The 19,402-nt window shown below is 36.7% G+C and overlaps 1 protein-coding gene across 1 annotated transcript in view; it reads right to left on the reverse strand.

Moving 5' to 3' along the window:
- Positions 1 to 19,402, reverse strand: part of LOC102812913 (thyrotropin receptor-like) — a 243,370-nt gene that overhangs the window by 91,915 nt on the left and 132,053 nt on the right. The window contains 4 exon segments of the mRNA XM_006864753.1: positions 3,844 to 3,861; positions 5,915 to 5,955; positions 7,908 to 7,998; positions 14,386 to 14,457. Of these exon segments, the coding sequence (XP_006864815.1) occupies positions 3,844 to 3,861; positions 5,915 to 5,955; positions 7,908 to 7,998; positions 14,386 to 14,457 (222 nt within the window).

Genomic DNA, 19,402 nt, shown 5'->3' on the forward strand with positions numbered 1-19,402 from the left:
GTACATTCCATGTTCCTGTTTTCAGTGGATGTTTACAGCTGTTTCTCTTCATTTTTGCAAATCTAGAATGTATAAATTCAATAACTGTAAAAAAGAGTAAATACAAACAAGCATGGTAACAGTAGGGAGGTTGGCCCAGGATCGGGCAGTGTTTCGTTCTGTGCATAAGGTCACTATGAGTTGGTACCAACTCCATGGCACCTAATAGCAACAACAGCAGTACAAACATTTAACACAAGATTAGACACAGCCTAAGATACAATTAGTAATCTGGAAGACAACTCAGAAGAACATATGGAGTCTGAAGCACAGAAGAAAAACAAAAGAAATATTAGTACAGCATAAAGTGTGATATACTTATTATTGGATAACCACTAAAAAGGAGAGAGAAAGAATAAAATCAAAGCATTATTTGAAAATAATTTTAAAAACTTAGAAGAGACAATCGGTCACAGATATAAGAATTGCTACAAACTTCAAAAGGATAAACAGAAAGACAGTCACATCATAGAACATCATAGTAAAGTACTAAAAATTAAGGACAGAAAGAAAATACTTAAAAGCACCAAGACGTGAAATACATAATATGTTTAAGGAAGAAGCAAGGCTGATAGTTAAATTTTCTACCGAAATTATAGAAACCAATAGGATGGATGCTATCTGCAGAGAGCAAAAAATAGTAATAACCTGACAATCCCACAAAAAGGTCCTACAAAATTGAAGGCAAAAGGCAGACATTGTCAAGCAAACAAAAACTGGTCAACTCTCATAATTGTTGCCAGTTGAGCAATTGATCTGATACAACATTTGAAACATCAGTATTATTGAGTATTGAACATTATCAATGGCAACATAATGCAATGTTAGGAAATACATTTTTAAAAACTTTTTATTGGGAATTCAGTGAAGATTTACAGAGCAGATGATGAGTTTTATGCTCATCAAATCACATACTTTGCTTCTTTACAATGATTGCAATTTTCTCCATGTCCCAACAGTTAATAGCATTTACTTTTATGCACTTCAACTATTGCATTCCTTTTTGTGTCTTCCACTACCTTCATCTTTTCTCTGCACACTTCTCTCTTGTTATATATTGCCAACCCTGTCACCCATGTTGACACGTGTCTACCCTCAAACCTGTGAATAATTTTCTGACTACTCCCCAGTAATCATCATCCATCATTTCTTATCAAGAAATCTTTTTTCTTTAAACTTTTAACAACATTGACCTCATAAAACATTTGTCCTTTTGTGTAGCACTTTGGGATAATGCACTGGACTGCAAGGTTGGTTTGAACTGTGAGGTCACTGGTTCAAATTCACCAGATGCTCCTTGGAAACCCTATTCAGGGTCACTATAAGTGGGAATTGACTTGATGGCACTTAACAATAACAACATTTTACTCAGCATAATTTTACTCAACCAGGTTCACCTGTGTTGTGAGATGTTTTACAGATTCATCATTATTCTTTTGTAGTATTCCATTATGTGTATGTACGAAAGTTTGTTTAACCATTCTTCTGTTGATGGACAGTTATGCTCTCTACTTTTTGATATGTCTCTTGTAGACAGCATATTGAAAAATCCTGTTTTCTTATTCATTCTGCTCTCTATGTCTCTTGGCTGGTACATTTAATCCATTTACATACAGAGTAATTACCAATAGGCATGAATTGATTACTATTATTTCTGTTTTTTGTTTTTTTCCCTAATGCTGCTGGTTTTTTTGTTCCACATAATTTTTTATGCTGATTTCATTTTGTTTGTGGGCTTTCTTTTCATTTTCATTTCTGTTGTGTTAATGTTTACTAAATCTTTCTGATTTTCCTCTTTTTTTCATTTCAGTTGTGGGTATATTATTTTTCTTTGAGGTTATCCTGTAATTTATTGTATTTTCCCTGCTTTAAACAGTCTGTTTTATTTTGAAATCTTCTTGACCTCCTTGCCTTTTGGAAGTTCTGTATCTACACTATTCCCACTTTTTGCTTTGACTTTGTTATTGTTGTTAGGTGCCATTGAGTTGATACCGACTCATAGCAACCCCATGTACAACAGAACGAAACACTGCCCAAACCTGGGTGAATCTCACAATTGTTACCACGCTTGAGCCCATTGATGCTGCCACTTTGCCAAGTAATCTCACTGGAGTCTTCCTCTTTTTCTTTGACCCTCTACCTTACCAAACATGATATCCTTCTTCAGTGACTGGTCCCTCCTGACAGTATGTCCAAAGTATAAGAGATGAAGTTTGGCCATCCTGGCCTCCAAGGAGCACTCTGCCTGTACTTCTTTCAACACAGATCTGTTTGTTCTTTCGGCAGTCCATGGCACTTTCAATATTCTTCTCCAACACCATAACTCAAAAGCATCAATTCTTTGTAGCTGACTTCTTCATTATATGTTGGTATGTCTGGTTTCCCATTTTCCGTCTTGTAGCTTTGTTTCACTTTAAATACTTCTATATCTGTATTTATTTCTGGGTGGCATTGTTATGTATGGTAATTATCAGGTTGTTATCAGCAGTTGTTGGTTCTCAGTCCAAAGAATACCCTTTAGCATTTTTTGTAAAGTTGGTCTGGTCATTACAAATTCCTTTAATTTCTATTTATCAGGAAATATCCTAATTTTGCCATCATATTTGAGGGCATATGCTTGCCATTCCACTGCCTTCTTACCTGTATTATTTCTGGTAAGAAATCAGAGCTTGTCTTATTGGTTCTCCTTTGTAGGTAACTTTTCATTTTTCCCAAGCTGCTCTCAGGATTCTTTCCTTGTGTTTGATTTTGGAAAGTTTGATTATGATATGTGTTGGTGATTTTCATTTGAAATCTATCCTGTTTGGGGGTCATTCAGCTTCTTTTATGCTTATCTCTTTGTCTTTCATGATGTTAGAAAAGTCTTCCAACAACACTTAGATAATTTTTCTGTGCTTTTTATTGTCTCTTCCTGTTTTGGAATTCCATTTACCCATAAGTTGTTCATCTTCATGGTGTCTCACATAACTGTTATGTTTTCTTCTGAGATTTTAATTCTTTTTTCTGATTGTTCTTCTAGTATTGAAAGGTTTTTCTCTAAATTCACTAATTTGGGATTCCATTATTTCAAATATTCTCTATTGCCCTTTCAATTTCTGAAACCTTAGTATTAATCTTCTGGATTACTAATGGCAGATTTTGTATTGTTTCAAAAGTTGCATTTATTTTTGTCTGTTTGTTCTTGTAGCATTTTCCTGGTATGGCACTGTAGGGTAAGCATCAGGCTGCAAGGTCAGTTTGAATCTCAGCATCAGCGGTTCACCTCACCAGCCCCTCCTTGGAAATCCTATGCAGGGTAGCTATAAATTGGAACTGATCCAACAGCACTTAACAACAACAACAACAACAACAACAAACATTTATGAAAGAATTAAGGAAAAAATTTAATCCTTGACTTCATACAACATATGCACTAGGTAAATCTGTTCCATAAATCTCTTTAAAGTGTTCAAGAGTAAAGATGTCAGTTTGAGGACTAAGGTGCACCTGACCCAGGCCATGGTATTTTCAATAGCTGCATATAAATGTGAAAGTTAAACAGTGAAAAGTAAGACCATGGAAGTATTGATGCATTTGAGTTTTATTGTTGAAGAAATATATTAAAAGTGCTATGGACTGCTAGGAGAAGAAGCAAATATGTGTTGGAAGAAGTACAGCATGAATGCTCGTTGGTAGCTAGGGTGGTGAGACTTCCCTCATACTTTGACCATAGTATCAGAAGGGATCAATCCCTGAAGAAGGATATCATGCTTGGTAAAGAGGATAAGTGAAAAAAAGGAATACCCCCAAGGAGATGTTTGGCACAGTAGCAACAGCAATGGACTAAAGCTTAATACTGACTGTGAAGATTACACAGGACTGGGCAGTATTTTGTTCTGTTGTGCATAAGGTCACTGTGATTCAGAACTGACTCGACAGCATCTAACAACAATAGCAATTGGCAAAATATTTAATGATCTTAAAAAGCATCAAAATAATATGGAAGGAATACAGAATCCCTGTACCAAAAAGATATGGTAGATATTATTTTAAGATGTAGCATATGATCAAGAGCTAGCAGTACTGAAAGAAGTCCAAGATGCACTGAGGCATTGGCAAAGAACAATGCTCTGGGAATTGATGGAATAACAATTGAAATCTTTCAACAAACTGATGCAGTACTGGAGGCACTCACTCATCTGTGCCATGAACTATGCAAGGTAGCTACCTGGTCAACTGATTAGAAGAGATCCATATTTGTGTCCATTCTAAAGAGAGATGACCCAATGGAATGCAGAAATCATCAGACAATATCATTATCATCATGCAAGTAAAATTTTGCTAAAGATAATTTAAAAACAGCTACAACAGTACATAGACAAGGAACTGCCAGAAGTTTATGTCACATTCAGGTGAGGACTTAGAATGAGGAGGATATCATTGCTGATACCAGATGGATCTTGGCTGAAAGCAGGGAATACCAGAAAGTTGTTTATCTGTGCTTTATTGACTATGCATAGGCTTTCAAATGTGTGGATCATGATAAATTATGGATAATATTTATAAGAATGAGTATTCCAGAATGTTTCATTGTGATCTTTCAGAACCTGTCCCCTGACATAGACCAAGAGGCAGTCATAGACCAAGAGGCAGTCATTCCATAGACCAAGAGGCAGTCATTCCAACAGAACAAGGGGACGCTAAATATTTTAAAATCAGTGAAGATGTGCACCAGAGTTGTATTCTGTCACCATACTTATTCACTGTGTATGATGAACAAATAATCAGAGAAACTGGATTATGTGAAGAAGAACATGTCATCAGGATTGGTGGAAGACTCAACAATCTGTGAAACACACATTGTACAACCTTACTTACTGAAAGGCAAGAGGACTTAAAATGTTTTCTGATAAAAATCAAAGACCACAACCTTCAGCATGGATTGAACCTTAATGTAAAGAAAACAAAAATCTTCACAACTTGAACGATAAATAATATCATAATAAATGATGAAAAGATGGATGTTATGAAGGATTTCATTTTCCTTGGATTCACTATCAACACCCATGGAATCAACAGGCAAGCAATCATCAGGCAAATGTGCTGCACAAGACCTCTTTCAAGTGTTCAAGAGTTGAGATGTCAGTTTGAGACTACATAGTATGCCTGACCCAAGCAATGATATTTACAATCTCCTCATATACATGTGAAAGTTGTACTTTGAATAAGGTAGATCATAGAAGAATTGATTCATTTGAGTTATGGTGTTGGAGACGCATATTAAAAGTAACATGGACCACCAGAAACAAACAAATCTGTGTTGGAAGAAGTAAAGCCAGAAAGTTCCTTAGAAGTCAGAATGGTGAGACTTCATGTGTCACATTTAGCACATGTTATCAGGAGGCACCAATTCCTCTACAGTCTTCCTAATTCACTGCCCAGCTTTCACATGCATATGAGGTTATTGAAAATACCATGGCTTCGTATTTTTGGCAACTAAGTCCTCAAGCTGACATCTTTGCTCTTCAACACTTTAAAAAGATCTTTTGCAGCAGATTTGCCTAATGCAATATGTCATTTGATTTCTTGACTGCTGCTTCCATGAGTGTTAGTAGTTGATCCAAGAAGAATGAATTATGATGTTGGAAAATATTGAAAGTGCATGGGCTGCCAAAAGAACCAATAGATCGGTTTTGGAAGAAGTGCAGCAAGAGTGCTCCTTGCAGGCCAAGATGGCCAAACTTCGTCTCTCATACTTTGGACATGTTGTCAGGAGGGACCAGTCGCTGGAGAAGGATATCATGTTTGGTAAGGTGGAGGGTCAGAGAAAATGAGGAAGACCCCCAACGTGATGGATTGGCCAAGTGGCAGCATCGATGGACTCAAGCGTGGCAACAGTAGTGAGGCTGACCCAGGATCAAGCAGTGTTTCGTTCTGCTGTGCATAAAGTCACTATGAGACGGTACTGACTCGATGGAACCTAACAACAACAACAACAACAATCAGGAGGCACCAATCCCTGGAGAAAGACATCATGCTTGGTAAAATGGAGGGTCAGAAAAAAGAGGAAGAGTCTCAGTGACATAGATTTGGAACAATGGCAGCAGTAATGGGCTCAAGTGTAACCATAAATGTGGGGCTGGCACAGGGCCACACAGTGTTCAGTTCTATTATGTATAGGTTCACTATGTGTGGAACTGACTTGATGGCACGTGGTAACAGCAACATTTATATGTTTATATACAAGTTGTGGAAATAAGAATCAGTTTCATAGATTAGTTTTTGAAGGGCAATTGAGTGTTAACTAAGCAAAGTACATGAAATTCTTAGCATAGTGTCTTAGACCATTTCAAACAAATTGCTTTCAAATGGATTACAACTCATAGTGACCATTTAGGCCAAAGTGGAACAACCCTAGAGGGTTTTCAAAGCTATAAATATTTATGGTAGCAGTCTGCCATGTCTTTCTCCCATGACTGATGTATGCAAACCTCTGACCTTTCAGTCTACAGATCAGGTATTTAACTACTGTGCCATCAGGAGTCCTTGTCTAGACAAGCATTTATTGATTGTTGTCATTGTTGTTAAGTGCCATCGAGTTGGTTCCAACTCATTGTGACCCTGTATAGGGTTTCCAAGAAGTAGCTAGTGAGTTTGAACCACTGACCGTATGATTTAAACTGACCTTCCAGTCTAGTGCTTTACCCTACAGCATCACACTAGGACTGCTATTATTGATAATTAGTGTTGTTGTTGTTTTCATTAATCAAATGAAATTGATATTTCAAAACATAATGGCATTTAAAACAATGAAATATGATTTTGCATGTAAAATTCTTTATAAGCTGTAATGTACCACATAAATAAAAACAAATCATAGGTGCTTATTTTTCTTCATTCATCAAATGACATTGATATTTTATAACACATGGCATTTAAAAATAATGAAATATGATTTTGTATGTAAAATTCTTTATAAGCTGTAATTACTACATAAATAAAAACAATTTTGGGGGGAGTCCTGGTGGCACTGTATGATAAGCACTGGACTGCTAAATACAAGGTTGGCAGTTCACAACTACCAGTTACTGCACAGGAGAAAGATGAGTTGGTTCAAACTCATAGCAACCCTATATAGGGTTTCCAAGAGGCGGCAGGTGAGTTTGCTCCCATAAAGATTTATACCACTACTCATCTGTCACTTTGTCATACTGGGATGGCTTGCATGTGGCTATGATTCTGGAAGCTATGCCACAGGTATTTAAATACCAGCAGGGTCACCCATAGTTGAAAGGTTTCTGCTGACTAAGACAGACTAGTAAGAATGAGAGACTAACTAATTCCATATGTTTAGTCACTGAAATCTTCATGAGTAGTAAGTAGTGGAATACTGTCAGATAGCATCATGATTTAATATTGAAATATGATGAAAAGCACCACAATTTTGTCAGATATATTACCCAAAGATGAGCCCCTCAGATTGGAAGGCACTCAATCTGGGGAAGAGCTGCCTCCGCAAAGTAGAGTTGACCATGACAAGGTGAATGGAGTAAAGCTTTTAGGACCTTTATTTGCTGATGGGGCAAAACGCAAAATGAGTGCTTAGTAAACATTCATTGACCCACTGGCATATGCCCCAAAAATATCTGCAGACAGCATAACAATAGAATAAAATAGCAGGTCATGAAGAGGATTTCACATGTTGTCTTTCATCTTTTAATCACGGAACTGAGAAGTGATCAGGATGGATTAACATAAACTCAGAGAGAGACTTAGAATTTGACCATAAATAGAAGTTTTTACCTATGTTCTAGGAACCAGTTCTCATTGTCATCTGGCACCCCCACATCATCAGCCATGATTGACAATAGCTGGGGACACTGACACACTTTTCATTGTACTTACATGTGAGTCATTTTACTCATATTGTAGAAGGAATATGATTCCAGCCGTTGCAGAGTTGTGTCTATTGATAAGTAGCTGAGTATCACAAAAAATACAAGACAAAGTAGGAAATTAGTAGGGTTGTGAACATCAAGTATACTATTTAATTTTGATGTAGCTTCTTTGTTAGGAGCTTTCCAGATCTTGCAATATCCATAATTCTCATTATTTCTCCTTATATTAAAATAGTTGCTATATTTGTTTTCATCTCATGACATCAGAAGTTTCCTAATACAGCATGTCCTATTCATTTATCCTTCAGATCTCATTCAAATGTCACTTCCTTCATAAAGTCTCCTAGATTGGATTCCCCATAATAATAATATCGTAAACTGTTTCTCATTTCACTAGACTGTAAATTCTCTAAAAAGAAAAACTGTTTTGACTTTTGCTGGCCAGTTATTGAATCTTGAGTACCTTTTGTAGTGTTTGGCAGGTATATGACTCCCCATAAATATGTATTAAGTGAATGTATGAATGAACAGGTGAGTTATTTAAACTAAAAAGCATGAAAAAATTAATAATCTGTCATCTTAGTTCTGAATAACATGGGGTTTGGAATATAGTTTTAGAGAGGATGAAGAAAAATATAGAATTGCATATTCATTCAAGACTTTATTTGAATGAGGCTAAAAATTCAAGATTCACCTTGAACTTTGTGAGCAAAAGAGAAATCAAAGTTTTCAGTACTGAAAAAGGAGAAAAAGGAAAAACTGAATACTTGTACAACTTGTCAGGAATACGTAAGGAATGACGTCTCAAATAGTCTGCTCAAATTCCATCTTGTAATGAGAATGACTAATACCATCAAATCAATCACTGTTTTCTTTTGAGAGATATTTCCATGGCATTTTAAAAAATTAATGAATAGCAGATGGTGTCCACCCATAGTCATAGCAGAGTTTCAATTCTGGCCACATAACTGAAGAACCTGCAGGGCTTTTAAAATATACTGATGTCAAAGACTCAGTCCAGGATAATTAAATCAGAGTGTATGCAGGATGGGAAAATCATTTTTATTTTTACAATGCTTCCCAGGTGATTCTAGAGGCAGTCAGGATTGAGCACCACTGGTCTAGAGTTTGAATTGAATTTGCCAGCAGGATATTTTCACTGATACAATAGCTGCTCCATTATGAGTTTCTTTCATGGTTATTGTGACAATTCTAATGGCCCTGCACTTTCTGTTCTGAAATACCTGCTCTCTTAACTATTATCCTTTAATCTGTCTGGTCTCCTAAACCCATGGTCTTTTGTGAATAACAATGTTATATAAACTACTTTAATCCAAATACCATATTTCCAAGTAGAGAAAACATTACAAGACATTGAAAAGAATGTCTTCCATTTATATTTATAATGACTGAAGCTGAGCCATCTGAAAAGTAAGATTTATTTTGAAGGCTTTCAACTTGTTTCACTGCCTTTGCTCCAAATCATCTCTTGAATTTCTTGGTTTAGAATGTGAACCTTTCTCAAGGGCTTAGTGGAATGATCATTCAACTCGTGTTATATGGACTCCAGTTTCTCCAACCTGATGACATCTTATTAGAGGGTGAGACAAAATGTTGGAATTATTAAGTAAATGGAATGGCAGTAGTAATTCTCTGATTGTTTTTAAGTGCCACTCAGTTCCAACTTATAGTGAACCCTCTATAACAGAGTTGGGTAATATCTGGTCCAAGGGCCACATAAGGTCCACCAAATTATTTGGTCTGGCCCTGTCAAGGCAACTGAAGTTTCAGCATCACATTTTGTTGTTGTTAAGCACTGTTGAGTTAGTTCCGACTCATAGCGACCGTGTATAGGATACAGGGTTTCCGAGGAGCCGTCATAATAGGGGTGAGTTAAGTAAATATTTGACCAAGTATAGAAAGCTAATTTTTAAGTTGATAATTTTATGACTTCTGAATGATGTTATGAATATCAAGTGACCCTTGGCAGAAAAAAGTTTACCCATCTCTACTCTATAGGTTTCTGAGACTGTAAACTTTGTGGGAGCAGAAATCCTCATCTTTCTCCTGTGGAGTGACTGGTAGTTTTAAACTGCCAATTTTGTGTTTAATAGTCCAGTTTTTATTTGTGTAGTACATTACAGCTAATAAAGAATTTTTCATGCAGAATCATATTCCATTGTTTTGAAAAGCCATGTGTTATGAAATATCAACTTCACTTAATTAATGAAGAAAAGTAAATACCCTTGGAGTGGCTGGTGGACTCCAACCATAGATCTGTGGTTAGGAGTCCATTGCTTATCCTACAGAGCCACCCCACTGCCAATTTTCTGTACTTATTCCTTTTTTATAATGAGGGAAAATAAAATCTCACCTCTTCCTCAAATTTCTTAGCTTCGTCATTTATCATCTAATCCAGGATAGTTTCTTAAGTGAAAAATGGAGTGCTGTTAATAATTATGCCAGAATAACAGGTAAGAATTTGAACTGTATAATCCTGGTGACTTCTGCCTTCCCCTTAAACATACCAGCTCTTTAATTATTATTCATTTATGTATGTATGTTTTAATTGAACAAATATTATCCATGTCAGATGTGTTTCTGGACATTGACAAAACTGACTCAATCCCTAGTTTCAAGGAACTCACAATGTAGTGGGAGACATAGATGGAGAAACAGAATTAACAAACTGTGTTGTTAAATGTTTTGATGGGATTCAGAGAACAATTAACTCAGAGCAGATTATCTGCTAAAAGAACAAACAAATCTGTCTTGGAAAGTAGTACAGCCAGAATGCGCCTTAGAAGCGAGGTTGGTGAGACTTCATCTCTTGTACTTTGGACATGTTATCAGGAGGGACCAGTCTCTAGAGAAGGGTATCATGCTTGGAAAAGTTGAGAACCAGGGAAAACAAGGAAGTCTCACAACAAGATGGATTGACACAGTGGCAGCAGCAATGGGCCCAAACACAACAACTATTGTGAGGCTGGTACAGGACCAAGCATTGCTGTGTTCTGTTGTGCATTAAGTCTCCATGAGTTGGAACCGACTCAATAGCACCTAATATCAACAACATGACAGATCATCTAGCACAATTTCCCTGAAGGAAGGCTCAACTCACATTTAAATCTGCCTGGACATCAACTCAGTCAACCTTCCTTCTCTTATTGACCTCCACATTTGGTTCTAATGTTAAAATTTTATTCTAGTCAACTCTACCTATAATGTTAATAGATAACTTATTATAATTTTATATGAAAAATCATATTTCATTGTTTTGAAAAGCCATACGTTATGAAATATCAACTTCACTTGATTAATGAAAAAAAGTAAACACTCTGTTTAATGAGAATCCCTTCAGTTTCCCACCAACAAGTATACTAATTGACCTGCATCTGCCTCTTCTTTTGCTTCCTGTTACAGTGCAAAGGTGACCATTTTCCTGTGGAAGGTCAATCACTTCATTTTTGATTTCATTCCTTGACTCTTCAGTGACCTCACACTTGAAAAATTATTCTTTCTTCACACTGTCTCCAACTTCCCCCTCTCTACTGATACCTTCCTGTGGTTCCAGTTACATCTCCCTATTATTCTCAAGATTTAACCACTACTCAAATGTCTCCCCTGAATACTCCTCACATACCCGTCATTTCCAGGCATCCTTTCTGTGCTATAGTTTTTACTTTTCCCATATCCATTATCACCTTCTAAATGATTATGTAATTTACATATTCATTATGCTTTTGGCCATTGTCTATCTCTTACGTTCAGATGGAAGTTCCATAGAGGCAGGAATCTTTGTCCACTTTGCTCCCTGATGTACCCTTAACTCCATGGAGTTGACACAAATAGGAACTGAGTAAATATATGCTGAATGAATGAAAAATTATGCATATGTCCTGATATCTATCTGACATAACTACTTGATGCCTAAAGGCACCTCTAATGCCATATGTCACAAATAAACTCATAATTTACCCTCTGCTTCTCCACAACAGATTCACAAGAAATATTTCTCTATCTTAGCACAAACACTCATCATCACATAGTTGTCCTAGTTAGCCACTTGGATGCAGAACTTCTCCATATCACTTACCCTGCAAATCAATCTAATGTCAGGTTTGTCAATTCCCCCTTATTTCTTTTTCAAATCTCACTACTTTTTCTTTGCCTCCAATTTAACTATCATTATTTGATTAATCATCTGTCTTCTTCCTTGGGCTCTGTATCAGCCTCTTCACTAGTTTCTGGTCTTCGGTTATGATCTTTTCAAGTTACTGTCCATAGTACAGTCAGGGTAATGTCTCTAAAATAACAATCTGATCATGTAACTTGTTGTTGTTGTTGTTAAGTGCCGTCGAGTCGGTTCCGACCCATAGCGACCCTGTACAGGGTTTCCGAGGGTGTAAATCTTTACGGGAGTAGAAAGCCTCATCTTTCTCCCGCGGAGCGGCTGGTAATTTCGAACCGCTGACCTTAAGGTTCGCAGCCCGATTCGTAACCACTACGCTACCAGAGCTCCTTCAAAAACATACAGTGGCTCCATACTGTCCTTAGGGAAGACAGCAGATTCTTTCACACATCTTAAAAGATCCTGTACCTACCTTATCATTGATCTTATTTGTTTTTTGTTTTTTTTTTGTCATCTCCCCTATCATACTAAGCTCCAGCCTTAATAAATGTAAATAAATTTCTCAAACAGCCCAGATTTTTCCTTACTGCTTGAAACTGCTTTTCTACACACACCCCCCGCCCCCACTTTTTTTTTTTGCCTTGGTAAGGCAGATCTTAAGTTAGGTGTCATTTCCTCCAAGAAGTCTTTCCTGACCATACTCTGCAGGTCATGTGTCCCTCATATGAGTTCCCACAGCTTCCATAACTTCTCTAATCATGACAATCTTCACTCCTTTAGGAATGAAAGTGAAGTCTCCTTGAGTGTTGTCTATGAAGAACCTAGCATGGTGTCCGGCATAAAGTAGGGCTCAGTAATAAATGTTGAATGAATGAAGTAGTGGTCAAACTATTGGAACATCCATTGGAGACACTAAATAGACAACTGTATAAGAATATGAACGACAAGGAGGAACTAAATGTGACTAAGGTCTTTAATTTATAGAGCACCTAATAGTGATGCTGTTAAAAGGAGAAGGTGAGGAATTTGGGAGGTAGATGACAGGTTTATTTTAGATATACTGTATGTGTGGTGCCTGTGGAATAATAGCAAAGTGGTGGCGATGTTCAAAAGGAAGTTTATAACGCAGGCCTGAGTTGTAGGAATGAGACAGTGGTAGAGATCCTGGCCTATGAATTTCAACCTTGTTAGGTAAGAGTGAAGTCAAAGGAGTTCATTAAAAGAGAGTAGGTGTAAAGGGATTAGGACATTAACAAAGAAAGAATTGAAGAAATAAAGTAAAATTAAATAAAATGGGAAGTGAAGAAGATTAAGCAGTATAGGATGCTAAGAGGACAGAGAGAGCTACGAGAAGGAAACCAAAGTAGACAAGACTTTTAAAATGGAAGACAAATCAGAAATTACAAAGTGGTTTAGTTAGAATGCTTTCTTAACCTTGTGTAATTGACATTTGGACTGGAAACTTTTTAGTTATGGTGAGGGCGCTGTCCTGTGTATTTTTGTGGGATGTGTAGCAGCATCCCAGGTTTCTACTCAATAGATGCCAATAGTGACCCTCCAGTTATGAGAGCCAAAAGTATCTCTACACCTTGCCAAATGCTTCTGGAAAATTCATACCTAGCTGAGAAAGCACAAAATGGACACAATAGAAACTTACCAAATGGCCATGAAATGAATGTATTTCCCCTGAAATTGCAGAGGCTGCTCCTGGTTGTAGTGTGATTTAGTGTGCCTGAATGTTCTGGAGTGTTACTGTAAGTTAAATGAAATTGAGACTTCATACATCATTTTATACAGAGATGCACTCTTTGTCAACCCAACAGAGACATCCTTTCTCCCTTCACTCTGAGCAGATAGCAATTCAGTTTCGAAGGTTTAGAATTACTTCTGATTCTTTCCTTTTTTTTATTTCTCTTTTATGAGAGAAGTCAGAAATCACTGACTACATTGATAAGAAAGTTAAACAAAGATATTAGTGTTGAAAAATGAATCAATAATTGGTTACTAGAATAGATAGGCTAGAGATAGATATTATAAATCTGTTTATGAAAGAGATTCCCAGCTAAGTTTTTCATCCTAAGATATTAGAAAATATATCAAGAATTATAAAATTTCCAAGACCAAATGAATTTAAATTTGCTTTAGGTTAAAAAATAATTTAGGAATTAGGGAGAAGAAATATAGCAAAATATACTTTCAAATACATTAGAAGTGTACATGTCATTGATTTATGACAAGTATAATATACAATAAAACATTTTTAATAAAACATATGCTACAATTAGAAAGTAATGTCACAAATGCAAATTATTTTTCATATCCAATGGAAATACTTACATTCTGGAAATATTGGGCAGATTTGAAAATGCGTGACTGGGAATGATTTTCAGATGAGTCTCTGTAAGTTTCCTATAAAAATAACAGTTACACAATTAGAATTGTAACCACTAAACTTTTCTAACAACTCACCTTAAGTATAAAGAACAAATTACTAAAAATATGACTCAATATTTTGCTTATACTTCGGACATGTTATCAGGAGGGACAAGTACCTGGAGAAGGTCATCATGCTTGGTTAAGAGGAAGGTCAGTGAAAAAGAGGAAGAGCCCAATGAGATGGATTGACATGGTAGCAGCAACAACAGGCTCAAATCTAACAACAGTTGTGAGGATGGCACAGGATTCTGTTGTGCATATGGTCACTATGAGTCAAAACCGACTTAGCAACAATAGGATACAGGACCTGGCTCCTGGTGTGGCACTACAGGATCAACACTGGACTGTGAACCACAAAGTCAGCAGTTCAAACCCAACAACTGCTCAGAAACCCTATACAGGGTTGCTATGAGTTGGAACTGAGGCACCAGCATTTAACAACAACCATTAAATAAGGAAGATGCCATGTTTATTTGCAGAGTCTTTGTTTTATTTCCTACATAGTTTGCCCAGTACTCTAAAGTGAAGGTGGTAAAGAATAAATTCTTATTTTATGTGGATGTTTTGCTGATACCCAGGTAACACTGGATGTTACTAATCCTACATAAGCAGTAACATTCATGGAGATTTTGTGGCTGTTTGTTATGCAGCAATTTGTGGTACAGAGTGTCTGTGTTAAACCTGTTTCTTTCCATTATCCCTCCCATCTAGTAGAAAACAGCAGGTTGTTCCTTCCATTGTCCACATTTTCAAGAGTTTACTTGAGTTCTTTACAATGGAAGGAATTTTTATTAAAACATATTTTATGCACTGTAATTACTGCTTTAAAAGCAGATGGGGAAGGACAGAAATGTGCCTCTAATATTTTATTTTGGGAGCACTGTAGTTCTGTACGATAAGCACTGGACTGCTAACCACAAGGTCGGCAGTGGGACCACATTAACGAATTTGAGGGAGAACGATGAGGTTTTTCTATTCCTACAAAGATTTACAGCCTCAGAAACCTTATACAGGACTATTGTAAGCCAGAACCAACTCAGCAGCAAATAATAACAACATTTTATTTAAGTTTCAAAGTATTTAAAATGTATTTTTTGTTGCTGAGAATATAAACAGTAAAACATAGACCAATTCACCCATTTCTACATGTAAAATTCAGTGAAAGTGATAACATTCTTCAAGCAGTATATCCAGTTTCACGCTCCTCTTCTGAGTTGCTCCTACCCCAATTTTGAAGTCATGGAAAAGGAAAAATACATCTAAGTATATATTCTTCTTATAAAAATATTAGAAAATCTTCAAAATAGTATTAGTGTCACATGAAAGTATGCTACAAACTGAAGGGACTTTGTTTTCTGTTTGCTTTAAAATCAAAGAGGCAACATGTTCCTAAGGACAAGGTGAGAAGGGATGGGAAGGGAAATAGGAGCTACAAGGGGGAAGTGGATGACTGTTGTTTCACAGAGAGGATTGTAATCATTGAGATGAAACAAAGTGTATTATTTGTTGAATGTAAAACTGATGATCTTGTTTGTAAGCCTTCACTCAATTCACAACAAAAAATTTTAAAGACAAAACAATAACATACCAATATATGTATTGTTGTTGCTATGTGCTGTGAAGTCAGTTCCGACTCACAAAGACCCTGTACAGGGTTTCCGAGGCTGTAAATCTTTACAGGAGCAGAAAGCCTTATGTTTCTCTCGTGAAACAGCTGGTAGTTTCGAACTGCTGACCGTGAGATTAGCAGCCCGATTCCAATTCGTAATCACTATGCTACCAGAGCTCGCTCTCTCTCTCGATAGATAGATGATAGATAGATAGATAGATAGATAGATAGATAGATAGATAGATAGATAGATAGAAAAAAATCAGAAAACATTTCTTATACAAATAATAAAAGTATTTAATGTTAGTGATTAATTATACAACTATAGTTCCATAGCTTAGGTCGAGTATAAGCATTTAATAGTTAACAATTTAACTTTAAGTTCCAACTGGAAACTATGATACGGAAATTACAGAAGACAAGACATATTTAACCTGTTGCTGCTGTTACTGTTGTTAAGTGCCGTCAAGTCAGTTCCAACTCTTAGCAACCCTGTATTGGGTTTCCAAGGAGCAGCTGGTGTTTGAACTGGTTAAACTGCCGACCTTGTGGTTCACAGTCCAGTGCTGATCCTAGGGTATCACACCAGGAGTTTTTCTATGATTTATTTGAACTAAGAATGATCAAAGAAGATTTGACTTCAAATTAAATGTTTCTTTTTTGGACCTTACTATGGCAAGATTTACATTGATCAGGGGTCTACATTTGGACAACATACTGCAAAATATATAGTTACCTGGTGTGATGATACAGGATAAGAACTTGACTGCCAACAGAAAATTTGTTAGACTAGTTGCTCCTCTGTAGAGGGTTGCTATGACTCAGAACCAACTTGACAGCATTTAACAACAACAGTGTAAAATATATATGAAAGGCCACTGATTGACTTGTGAGTTTTGCAGAAAAGGATTCAGCTACAAGTGCTGTATTTTTTGGTCTTGTAATAATAGCAATGGAGGAGGAAAATCTGTTGAATGCCAGTGAAGAGAGGAAACAGTTCTCTTATTTTCCAACAAGAACGTCTGTGCATTAAATTTTTCACAGCAATGTTTCATCATGTATTCTCAGCGATCACATTCCAACATTCTGTTTTCTTACAAGGTTTCTGAAGTTATAAATATATAGTTTGTATGTATGTGACACCACATGTGCATAGTTTTTAAATTATAGGTGGTGCACATTTTCCACTACACCATAATTCCTATTTGATAAACAATTGTAAAGTATGAGTGGGTGAACATATCTGAATTGTGTTGGACTGAGAGGGTTGGCTTGTCTTAATTGGCCATGGCTAAGGATATGGTCCAAGGAGCTCTGGTAGCATAGTGGTTACGAATTGGGCTGCGAACCTTAAGGTCAGCAGTTCGAAACTACCAGAGTTCCGCGGGAGAAAGATGAGGCTTTCTGCTCCCATAAAGATTTACAGCCTCGGAAACCCTGCACAGGGTCACTATGAGTCGGAACCAACTCCACGGTACTTAACAACAACAACAACAAGGATATGGGCCAGAAACACCAAACTTCCCATCTGTGTGCTATAATTTTGGTTTTCTGGCAATCAGCTTGAGAATAATTTGTGATTCTGTCTCAAACTTGTTTATTTATTGTTGGCATCATCTGCATTTTAAGGGCCTTTTTTGTGTTTAACACCTGCACCAATCAGTTAATCAGTATTTTATTGAGATGTGCCAACTATGATGCTGAACTTGGATTGATTCAGCCTCATGAAGACAGTAAGTACTGGGAATAGGTTGTTGGTTTTGAGTGCCATCAAGTTCATTACTATTCAAAGTGACACCATGTGACAGAGTAGAACTGTTCCATAGGAAATTTGTACAAATAATTCAGACATTCACATATTGTGAAGGTGTGGATTATAAACTGTACAATATTAACAAAATTGTAATCTGACACATTTATCATTTGCCTGGTGTTGTTATTGATAAGTACCATCGAGTCAGTTCAGACTCATAGTGACCCTATATAGGGTTCCCAAGGAGCAGTTGATGGATTTGAACTGCTAACCTTATGGTTAGCAGTCCAGTGCTTATACTACAGTGCCACAACAGGACTCCCTTTGTTAAGTGCCATTGAGTTAATTCTGATACATAGCGACGTCTGTATAAGGTTTCTGAGGAGCAGCTGGTGAGTTTGAATCATTAGCCTTACAGTTAGCAGTTCATTACTTTCCTACAGCATCACACAGTGAAAAGAAAATCTCACTGGTGAATTTTCTTTCCTATTGTGGAATATGGAGTCCTGGCCTGGTGCTATGGGATAAAACACTGGACTGCAAGGTCGTTTTGAACCACAAGGTTAGAGGTTCAAACTCACGAGCTATTCCTTGGAAGCCCTATGCAGGGCCACTCTGAATCAGAACTGGCTTGATGGCACTTAACCACAATAATAACACTGTGGAATATGGTTTTTTATGCTCTGCATCAAATCATGAGAGACTGCAGCAACTACAATATTTAACTAGGGGATTATTTACATATAGACAGCAGTGGGACATGTTTTTAACTACGAATAAATGGTAAGATCTGAAATATGTTGTATTTTGTTGTTGTTGTTTTGGGTGGTGAAGTGAAAAAGTATATAAGAGTTTGGAATTTTAATCGCTGTTGTGGCTGACTTATTTACAAAAATACTAGGGGATGTGTATAATGGAAAGTGTGAAACTATAGCTGAAATAGAATTACATGCCACCCAAATGCCAAATGCCTCAGTGGATCATTGTTTGGGACAGATGGATTTTCAGTTTAGACTTATTAGTTATTTTTGTGATCTGAGTCTTAGAAGCCCAAGCAATGGCCTAACGGGTTTGGCTTATGGGGATTGCCCAGTTAGACTCTTTTAGAAAGAGTTGTCTATTCGTAAGTTTAAGTCTCCAGGAGGTAGAAAATATTTAATTTGCTTTGATGTCACTATTTGTTATAAATTTTTTTTTAAAAAAAACCTAATTCAGATGTATGGATTCTTTTCCAGTCTTCCTTAGTCATTGTTCAGCTTTCACATGCATATAAGGTCGCTGAGAAGGGATAACTTTTTTAACTGATAATTTTTCAACTTTCAAAAGTTCTTTTTCAGCAGAGTTGCCTACTGCAATATGTTGTTTCATTGTTTGACTGATGCTTCCATGAGTGTTGATTGTGGATCCAAGCAAAATGAAGTCTTTGACAACGTTAATCTTTTTCATTTGAGTTATGGTTTTGGAGAAGAATATTAAAAGTACCATAGACTGCAAGAAGAACAAACAAATCTATAGTCAAAGAAGTACCGCCAGAATGCTCCTTAGAGCCACATGGG

The sequence above is a fragment of the Chrysochloris asiatica genome, unplaced genomic scaffold (genome assembly GCF_000296735.1).
Source record: "Chrysochloris asiatica unplaced genomic scaffold, ChrAsi1.0 scaffold00070, whole genome shotgun sequence".
NCBI lineage: Eukaryota > Metazoa > Chordata > Mammalia > Afrosoricida > Chrysochloridae > Chrysochloris > Chrysochloris asiatica.